Source organism: Neophocaena asiaeorientalis, unplaced genomic scaffold (assembly GCF_003031525.2).
Source record: "Neophocaena asiaeorientalis asiaeorientalis breed wild unplaced genomic scaffold, Neophocaena_asiaeorientalis_V1.1 scaffold964, whole genome shotgun sequence".
NCBI classification, from domain to species: domain Eukaryota; kingdom Metazoa; phylum Chordata; class Mammalia; order Artiodactyla; family Phocoenidae; genus Neophocaena; species Neophocaena asiaeorientalis.
In genome coordinates this window covers 61,440-72,038 of record NW_020175787.1, presented here as the reverse complement: position 1 = coordinate 72,038, position 10,599 = coordinate 61,440, and the positions used below count along the sequence as shown (strand labels likewise).

General features: G+C 54.8%; 1 protein-coding gene across 1 annotated transcript in view; it reads right to left on the bottom strand.

The window, feature by feature from the left end:
• CDX1 (caudal type homeobox 1) overlaps positions 1-92 on the bottom strand; it is a 16,229-nt gene extending 16,137 nt beyond the window's left edge. The window contains exon 1 of the mRNA XM_024732264.1: positions 1-92. Coding sequence (XP_024588032.1) covers positions 1-92 — 92 coding nt within the window.
• Between the last annotated feature and the right edge of the window lie 10,507 nt (positions 93-10,599).

The window sequence follows — 10,599 nt, the reverse complement described above, 5'->3', positions numbered from 1 at the left end:
CCGTAGGCTTGCGGGCCCAGGCCGAGACTGGCGGGCCTGGCGGGGCCGGGGTACACGGGGGATTCCTTGTCCAGCACATAGCCCACGTACATGGTGGCCGCGGGGCCCCCCGCGCATGCTGGGCCCTGGAGCCGCCGCAGCCGGCCGCCCCGACGAGCAACTGCTCACCTGAACTCCCAGCCCTGCCGCCGCCGCCCCACCCAGGCCTTTTATAGCTCCGGGCCGCCACGGCCCCAGCCGAGGCGGGTTTGCATTTCAAAGCGGGGGGGGCCTCCAGGCCGCGAATCAAAGGGGGCAACCCGTCGGGGGCGGGGGGTTCAAAAGGAGACAAATTGCCGCCCCAAGCGGGAGGTGGACGCCGGGGCCAAGGGGGGTGGGGGGCGCGGAGGGCGCATCCTGAGCGAGCATCGAGGCATCGCTAGGTGTGGGACTCTCCTGCGAGGCCCCAGCCTAACCGCCCGAACACCTCGACCGCCCCGCAACCCCCTTTTACAGGTGGAGAGAAGGGATCCGTGGGGTTCAGGGGCGCCAGGCCAGCGTCACGCAGCCACACCGGGCCTGTGGCGCAGTCCGCAGGGACCAGTTGGAGGTGAAGGGGAGGAAACGCTGACTTCAAACCGGGTTCCCGTCTTTAAGGTAGCGGGTCCTTAATCTTTTGCGGGGGCAGGGGGGAGAGGAGGGGTCACGACCCCTCTGAGTGTCTCATGAAAGCTGTGGATGTTTTTTCCCCCGGGGGGAAAATGCACATATGCACATACACGAGTCTGCAAACAATTGGGGAGTTCACCTGAGTTGGCTCTCTAGAGAAAGTTCTTAGAGAGGTGGTGTAGCGACATTCTTTCAGAGACATTCTAGTGAACTTCTCACAATTCTCTTGGCAACACCCCTACCCGCGCCCTCACTCCCACCTTTATTTTAATGAGACGTTTCAAACATACGCAAAAGTAGAATTGTAGAGTGAATCACTATATACCCATCACCAGTTTCAACCGTTATCAAGATTTTGCCACACTTATTTAACTGACTCGCTTCCCTTTTTTTTGCTAAAGTATTTTAAAAGAAATTTCAAACATCATGTCATTTTACCCCTACTTACTTCAGCATGCGTCTCTAAAACACATGGACATTTTCTTACATAATATGCCATTATCACACCTAACAAAATTAACACAGATTCCTGGATCTAGAGACTGTCATATGGAGTGAAGTTAAGTCAGAAAGAGAAAAGCAAATATCGTATATTAACGCATATATGTGGAACCTAGAAAAATGGTACAGATGAACCGGCTTGCAGGGCAGAAATAGAGACACGGAAGTAGAGAACAGACGTATGGACACCAAGGGGGGAAAGTGGTGCTGGTGTTGGTGTGATGAATGGGAAGATTGGGATTGACATGTATACACTAATAGGTATAAAATAGATAACTAATAAGAAACTGTTCTATAAAAAAATAAATAAAATAAAATTCCAAAAAAATTAACACAAAGTCCTGGGTATTATCTAATACGCAGTTCATATTCAAAGTGTTTCATTTGATTCAAAGATGTCTTTTTAATGGCTGGCTTATCCTAAAGCCCTGATCTATATATTATTGTTGGGGCTCTCTTGTATTTTAAATGTATCATGCATCTCCCCGCACCTTGCCCAATTAAAGACTGCCAAACATTTCACAGCTAGTGGGGTTGGGGGGTGTTAAATAGTTGAGAGACCATCAGTGAACCGGGAGTGGGGAGCAAAGTAGAGGGATTTGGGGAAGGATTCATGAAGGACAGGGCTTTGGATCAGAAGGCCTGTGGGAGATGCGTTCCCTCCCCACAGGAGGTTCAGGGCCAAGGAGCTGCACAGAAGCCCCCTATGGGATTTGATCCTCCAGCGTTTCCTGGGAGCCCCCTAAATGTTCAGGGACATGTGGCCCCCAGAAGTTGGGCAGAATCAGGGTCTTATCTATTTAAGCTGTCCGTCCCTTGGGTCACCACCTTGGCTAGGGCAGGTCAGCATCATCTCAGGGCTAGACAGATGTGTCAGGATCAGGACACAATTTACAGGGCCCAATGCAAAATGACAACGTGAGATCCCTTCAAAAATTATTATAAATTTCAAGATGGCAATGGTAGAGCATTCAACCAAGCATGGGGCCCTTCTAAACACTGGGCCCTGTGTGACTGCACAGCCGACTCACCCATGAAGCTGGTCTTGGTCAGAATCTTGTTCTCCTGCAGCTCTGATAGCTACTATAGCAGAGTGAGGGACATTATGCCCAGGGCGCCCCTTCCTGCTTGGAGGAACCCTTTTCATTGCACAGATGGAAGCAGTGAGACCCCGAAAGGAAAGGGGTTATGTCCGAGTTTATGCAGCAAAATGAAGGTTGTTCATGGGAGGGGGGAAAGAGGGCTGCCTGGGTTGTGGCTGACATGGATGAGCTCATGACTGCCTTAGCAGGGAAGGTCAGGAAGTGGATGTGTTGGTGAAAGTTTGCTCAGCAAGTCCTCTGGAGTGCTGGGCTCTGCCCAGGACCCAATTTTTCAAGGCGTCAGTGAGAAACTGGGAAGTATACAGAGAAGGGAGGAGAGACCCAAGAGAACTGGGCTCTACTCTCTGAGTTGATGTAACCAGGATGGCTCAGAATGGAGGAAGAAAGGACCTGGAGAGTGACTTGAAGGTCTGAGTTTGGGGCGGGGGACAGGGCAGACCTAAGACCTGAGAGAGAAAGCTGCAGGCACAGAAATGGATTCCAACCCACCCATAGTGAAGTGCTCTCTAGAGGGCGGTCGTGAAAGAGAGAGTGAGCTCACCATCACAGAAGGTATGCAGGTGACTGCTGGAGGTCCCCAGTCAGGGATGCTGCTGAAAGGATGCCTATCCCAGGGAGTGAGAAAGTTGGTGCCCTCTAGGTGCCCCCTAATTCCAAGAATATGCTACATCAGACCTAGATGGAAAGCTTAAAGTTTGGGACTAGGTATAAGAATTCATTTGTTCATGTGTTCATATGTTTGACAAATGTGTATTAACATTCCTCCTTTGTGCTGACCCTGTGTCAGGTACTGAGCGAGGCTCTGCACTTGGGGTGCTTACAGAAGGGGAAGGGGGAGAAGCAGGTACGAATCAAATGATCACAAATAGGGGCAAAATTACATCTCGGTGAGGGCCAAGAATCCGGAGAGTTTTCCCCAAGGGAGGAGACATGGAAGTCTTGCAAGAGGAAGTGACATATGAATCAAGGCCCTGGGGAGCAGGGAGGGACACTGTGGGCAGAGGGACAGTGTGAACAGAGGGGTTGAGGCTGGAGGGGACACGTGGTCCTCCAGAACTGAAAGACCAATTTGGAGTTTAGTGATGGGGGGGCGCACAAGACGGGGGCAGGAGAGGAGTGTGGAGAGAGACAGAGCAAGGCCTGGCAGGACAGACCTGATGAGGGGTATGGGAGGTTGTTATCAAGGGTTTTGCGTGGTGGGAAGGGGGCTGTGGCTGGTGTGTGGAGGATGAGCCAGAGGAGAGGTGGGAAGCCTGAAAGCTGCAAGGAAGCTGGGCAGGGGTCCAGGAGTGATGAAGACGGTGTCCAGAGCTTGGGTGGTGGCTGAGGGATGGGGGACTTTCCAGGCAAAGCAGGGACTATTTCCCTAGCCAGGGAGAGAGCAGAGTTAGGGAGGCCTAAGGCCTGGGGGCCCATCCCAGCTGCTCCATGGTACCCTCAGTGCTGTCCTCTCCCAGGGTGGAGGCAGGAGGTGCCTGCCTCTCCACAGACACCTCCTGGGGCCGGCCTCCACCCACCACCACCCCACCTCGGGCCTGCTCTTTCCTGAGCCTTGGGTACTGGGAAAGGTGGGACAAACTGGCCCCATTTGCTAGATGAGGAAAGGAAGCAGGAAGCACAGAGAGGTCTAGGTGCCTGGCCAAGGTCACAGAGGCACAGAGCTGGGCACAGAAGCTAGGTGTCCTGACCCCACTGGCCTTTCTTGCTGCCCAGCCAGAGCGCCCAAGGGGGTCCTCAGCCAGCCCTGCTGATCCTCCAAACGGCACCCCTGGTCCATGTAGTGTAGGAATGCAAGGCTATCACACATTTCGTAGCATCCTGATCATACAAGACCCTTAGAGAGTCAACCCACTCATTCTACAGGTAGGGAAACTGAGAGCCAGAAGCCTCAAGAAAGAAAGGATTTTTTTCCAAGTTCCCACAGCTGGTCAGTTCTGTACTGGAATCAGACCCAGGTCTTCTGATGCCCAGCTCGGCACCCTTTCACTGCATCTCTCTGAGATTGCAGGGTTTGCCCTTTTACCTGTGCTGAAATAATAACAAGAGCACCATTATTTATTGAGCATTTACTAAGTGCCAGGCATCATGCCAGGTTGTTTGCATGTGTTAATCTCATTTCATCCTCAGCCAGGTGAGGTCGGGTCATTGTTATCCCTGTTTTGCAGGTGAAGCTGCTAGAGCTCAGAGAAGTGAAGTTACCTGCCTGAGGCCACACAGCAGGTGAGTGGCCTGTATGGAAGTTTTTCTTTCCTCTCCAGCTGAGCCACCTGGAAGGATAGTGAGCCTGTATGTGCCTCTCCCCTCACCCCAGGGTTTTTCTTAAACAAATACCTGATTCCTCTTCCTCCTTTAGCTTCCTCATGCAAAGGAGCCTCAACTCCCCCCTCACCCTCACCCTTAGATGGACCCCTCAGTCAGAGACCTGAACTACCCCTCATGTGACACCTCTGAGGACACTGTAACCTTGTTTAAAAATTTCAAGCTAGGCGTCTGAAATCGCAGGTCTTCCCCCACCTTGGCCTCTGACTCACCATGTGACCTTGAGTCCTTGCCTCCCTGGGCCTCAGTGTCCCCAGGTGCCCACTGGGGACTTGTTGCTTTGGACAGCCGTCCAGCTGTGGCGCTGTGACCATGTGTGGGTGGAGAAGCCCTTCCTCGACCATGTCGCAGCCTCTTCCTCTCTGACAGCCCCTTATCTCTGGGAGCAGCCGTTTATTGGAGCCCTCCTTCCCTCTGGCTCCCCGGGTGGGCCCCTCTTCCCTCTGGAAGTCCTCCCTCTGGGCTGCTCTCACACACCCAACCAGGGCCTTCTGGGGTGGGGCTCAGAGACGATGGCCTCATAAAGATCTTGGTGATAACTCGGTTTTTAAATCAGGTTTATGGCCCTGAAAGAAAGAGGCTCTGGGCTTAGCTTCCTGTTGGAAATGATTTGCTTAAGAGAAGCTGGTGGGCACCACGGCCAGCATTAGGCTTCCCTAGACTGCCCCCCAATTCCCAGCCAAGCTTCGACCTCACTCTGTGACCTTGGCAAGGAACTCTCCCTCTCTGAGCTGTTCCTGAGGTGGAAGTGAGGATGGTGATCTCTGCCCACCTTCAGGGGGCAGCTGTGAGACTCATGGGTGAGTGCTGGAGCTGCTGGGAGCCCCTCCCCCCTCCTCTCTCCCCTCCCATTACGGTCCTCTCCTCCTCCTGCCCCCTTCAGAGGCTGGGGCGCCACCTGCTGTCCCTTTGAGGTACTACTGGAAGGCTCACTGGCTGCCTGGTCTCAATCTTGACGCAAAAGATGTGCTGATTCCCCTCCCCCTCCCAGTGGAGAAACAGAGGCGTGGCCTGGGGGGGGCAGTCCCTCAGTACACAGCCACTTAGGGATCGGAAAGGACGCTAGAGCCAGAGACCCAGGGGCAGAATGTGCACATCTGAAGGAGCACTGTGTCTGACCCATTGTCCAGAGGAGATACAGAGGCCAGGACAGGAAGGTCACACTGTGAGTCAGTGGTCAAGCATGGCCCAGAAATCCCAACTCCCAGTTGAACGCATTCCCGCGGCCTCTGGGATGGAGAGAGTCAGGGTGGGGGCGGTCAGCCCACAGTCGACTACCGTAGCCTCCCTACTAGCCCCCTGCCTTGCCTCGCCCCTTGCCCCTGTTAGCCAGTCCTCCACAGCGTACCACCATGATCTCACCGGTGCCCTGTTTAAAATCCTACACTGGCCCCTCCTGACCCTCAGGACAAAAGCCAGACTCCTGTCGGGCCCACAAGTCCCCTTACTGCCTCTCCAGCCTATTCCCCACCACGTCTCCTCTCTGTGCCTCAACCATTCTTTCCTTCCTGTTCAAACACACCAGGCTCTTTCCGGCCTCCAAGCTTTTGTGCATGCTGTTCCTTCTGTCCAGAACACTGTTCCTGCCCCTGCATTGTAGGTGGCCTCTTAACCTCAGATCTCAGTTGAAATATGTCTTCCCCAGAGGAGCCTTAATCTACCTAAACAAGAACCCCACCTACCCAGCCTGTTATTCTGACTCTTTTATCACATTTGTCACAATTTTTATATTATTAATTTGTGGTTTCCTTGGTGTTTGCTTATGAGCTCTATGAGGGCAGGGCACATGGCAGGTGTTCAGTTAACTTGAATTGCATGGATAAACGGTGGGAGAAACAGAAGGGCCTGGGAGTCAGAGGCCCCATTCCAGACCCACTGTGTGCCCTCAAGAGGGTTCTGGCCTTCTCTGAGACCCAGTTTATCCAGTGAGGCGGAGATATGTGGCCTCTGAGGGCCCTGCTGTTCTGATGATCCTTGAGCCATCTGTGCACCAGAAGGACACACTGTTGTTCCCTGGGGCACTGAGGCCAAGGCCAGCTGGAGGCTGGGGAGAGGCTGAGGCAGGCAGGGTCTTGAAGCCCTTGTTAGGCCTTGGTGGTGACAGCCTGGGCCAGCATAAGCAGTTCTAGGAATCTAGGTTGGGAATGTGGCCTGAAGCCGCCACCGGTCCCTCTGCCCCACCAGCCAGTCACTGTGCTGAGTGTCCAGGAGGGGAAGGGGCAGTTTCCACTGTGTGCCTCTTTTCACTCCCCCACCAGTAGGTACAGGGACCTACCAGCTCAGGGTGTGCAGGGAGGAAAGACACGGTGCTGGGGGTCAGGAGTCCTGCATTCCAGGCCCCTTCTGTCTCTGCTAACCTCAGGCGAGTCCTCTCTGCTCTCTGGGCCTCAGTTTCCATGCCTGTCGCTCTTAGGACTCCTCAGGCCCTGACATCCAAGATGAGTGTGCCAATGCCTGGAACATGTGTGCTGCATCCTCACCCCAGGCCGGGGGAGCTTGGGAGGGGGGGCGGCGCCGGGAGCGTGGGAGAGCCAGATGTGGTGGCTGCTGGTGCTGCCTGAGTGAGCACTGATCTGGCCTACTGGGAATTCTCCCACTCAGGCGCCCTTTCCGGGCCCCCTCCCCCGCCCCACGGAGAGCTCTGGCTTCCGGCTCTAAGCAGCGTGGGTTGGGGGGCTGAGGAGGGGGTTCAGTTCAGCCCAGTTCCCTCCTTCAGAGAAGAACATGGGCCTGAGAGTCTAGACCGGAACCTGGGTGTCCGTCCTGGTCTCATATCACAGTCACTTTCCATCACTGGGCCTCAGGCATCCTGACTGTACAAGCAGCGGTTGGACCAGCTTCCCTCCACCCCTGATGGTGGACTTCTGCGACAGCAGCTCCCAGCGACACCTGAGAATCAGACACCTTCTGTGGAGCTTTCTCACTCTGCCCTAGTCCTGGAACAAAACACCTTCGGTGCAGGTGTTATTCAGGCCTCTCAACAGCCCCATTTTACAGCTCAAAACACTGAGGCTCTTTGAGCTCAGATCATGTAATTCGTCTAGGGTCACACAGCTAGGAAGTGGCAGAGTTGGATTGGAACTACCCATATCAGGGCCCAGGTTCTTAATCCCCGAGCATGACACTGTGCAGTGGGGAGGGGACGTGCTGAACCCCAAGGCCTGCGGTTCCTCTCTCCCTCTGTACCCCATCCCACTTCACCTCAGGCAGTGCTCCCCACGCTCCACGCTCCGCCCACCCACTCTCAGCCTAGCCTCTCCCAAGACAGGATTGTCGGAGGCTGGACCAGGCTCCCAGCATCTGGGCAGGTGGGAGACTGCTTGTGGCTTATCCTGTCCCCAGTGGAGCTGGGGGCCACGCTGACCACCCCGGCGTGACGGCACTGCACTGCCCACTGCACACTCCTTCAGAGTACACAGGGGAAACTGAGGCCCAGAAAGCGGAGAGCTCAGCCTAGGGGTACACAGTGGTGGGCTGCAGCTGGAATGAGGGAGACACACTATTTCAAGGACACTTCAGGCACTGTACCTAGCCCTTGAGGTGTGCATTGCAAATCACAGCAGTCTTTCGAGTCATTCCTTGAATTATCTTCATTTTTCAGAGGAGGAAACCAAGGCTGAGAAGTTTAAGTGCCTTGCCTAAGATCATGTAGCTTGGAACTGCAGAAGCCGGGATTTGAAACCAGCTCTGTCTCCGGCTCCAGAGCCTGCCCTGTCCATCATGACCCTTCTTCCTCAACTGTCCAGCCCTCAGTGAGTGCCCTGTGGTGTTCCGTGTGGTTCTGCATCCCCCAACCCCATCTCAGCTATGAGGAGGCATAACAGTCCTGGTGCCTGCCAAGGGTTAATGGTGGTAGGGGCTAAGTGATTCCAGATGGGCCAGCCGGATGCCTGGGCTGGCCGGAAACCGGCAGCCGCCAGCTTCCCAGGGGAGCCACCAGCAGCCGCCCCCTCCCCTCTGTGCTGCATCTCTGGCCCCCAGCTGTCCCCTTGCCCTGGGGTCCACCAGCCTCCTCTCCCTAGCTAGAGTCCAACTCTAAGACACTTGTAGACAAAGCATCCCAAGGGCCCTCCAGCACAGTGAGTCCACCCGAGTTATGAACAGATGGGGAAACTGAGGCTCAGATAGGACATGGTAACTACCCAAGGCCACACAAGAAGTGCACAGCTGGGTCTCCTGACTCCCAGACTATCTATTTTGGGTACTGGGAGTTGAAATGCCTCCTTGTTCTCCCCCACTGACCTGGTCCGAGAAGTTGGGCCAAGGCTTTAGAGGTGAATGGCCAAGGCAAATGCCTGGAGGGAAGTTGTAAAGACTGATGGAATCTTTGGGCAGGAAGGCCTGACCCTGTGGTCTTTGGAGTCCCCCGTATTCCCCTGTGACTCCATTGCCACCAAGCTGGACCAGGCCCCCTCTCTTGGGAGGCTCTCATGGCCCCTACCACATTGCCTGGAGCTCGTCTGAGAACCCTTCTCCCTCTGTGTGGTCCAGCCAGATGCTCCGCTGGGCAGTCCCCACTGGGACAAGACCAAGAAATGAGTGCAAGATAGGTTACCGTGGTTGGCATGAAGTCCCAACCTCCTTCCACCCATGAACAGGAACCTGGGGTGAGGCCCAGGAGGAAAAGGGTGTAGACAGAGGGCAGGATGGAAGGAGCTCTGGGCAGAGTCAGGCTCTACCTGTGTGACCTGGAACACTTTTCTTCCCCTCTCTGGGACTCCGATTCCCCATGTGTACAGTAATGGCGGCAGGGTGACACAACCCAACTCTTATGTCCTTTTAAAATGATGCCCTTGGTCAGGAGTCTGTGACTAGAGACACGTTCTGATCCGAGGAAATGACAGTTGAAGAAGTGAGGGGCTGAGAAGCCCAGGGGCTCGCAGAGGAACCTTGGCAGACCTTAGTGCAGAGGATGGAAACGGAACGCAACAGGCACTAGAAAATGAATGAGAGATGGGGAAGGGATAACCCAAGAAGAAGGCGGGACAGGAGGGCCGGTTGACACTGCAGTGTGGGTCTTCCGCTGGGGTCGGATCACCTGTATCTGTTCCACCATGTGACTCATGAGGCCTGGTTCTGCTTTAGCTCTGCCACAGCTGTGTGAGTTTGCGAAGCTCACCTCACTCCTCTGGGCTTCAGTTCCTTGTCTATACAGTGAGGAAATAATTCTTTCTTGGTAGTCCAGGGATTTTGAGATGATGGAGGAAGATGTCTGGAAATCTGAAGTTTGCTGGATGACTTTGGGCATGTCTCTTTCTCTCTCTGTGCTGATTCACCCCTGGACCTTGATTTCTTCTTATGAGAAGTGACTGATAACCTCAGAAGGGCTTTCTCTCTCTTCCAAGTCACCTTTTCTCAGAAGCCCTTTCTGATTCCCTTAAGCCTCTGCGAGTGCCCCCTCTGAATGCACTCTCAGCCCCCCTGCCCTCCCTGGGCACTGTCTCTCCCACTAGCCTAGGTACCCTGAGGTCAGGGACTGTAACTTACTACTGCATCCCAGCACCCAGCACAGCGTCTGGCATGTAGTAGGTGCTCAACAAGCTTGTTTAAGGAATGAATGTCGATGGAATCAACCGGATAGGTTATCAGAGCTCCTTTTACAGATGGGAAAGCTAAGGCACAGAGAAGGGACCCAGCCCCAGGTGCCACGGCAAGGGGAGTCTGCCACCCAAGACAGGCATCAGGTGAGTGGGGCCAGGCCACTCTTTAATGAAAGTGACTCAGCGGCTGGCTGGCGTGGGCTGCGGAATTTCTAAACATCTCCTCACATCCTGAGTGAGCAGGCTACGGGAGGGAGCAAGCAGAGGGAAAAGAGGAAGAAAAACAAGAAACTTGGGGGAAAAGAAAGAGGGAGGGGGAACTAAAATTGAAAACAGACGCACGCGTCCACCCTCCCCGCCCCCAGCCCCCTTCTCCCAGCTGAGCCAATCAGAGGCAGCCCTGCAGCCTTTCCCCCAAAGTGGGGGGGGGGGGGCAGGGAAGCCCACGGTGGTGTGAGCTCCTGGGGCTGCCAGCAGCCCGCAGTCCC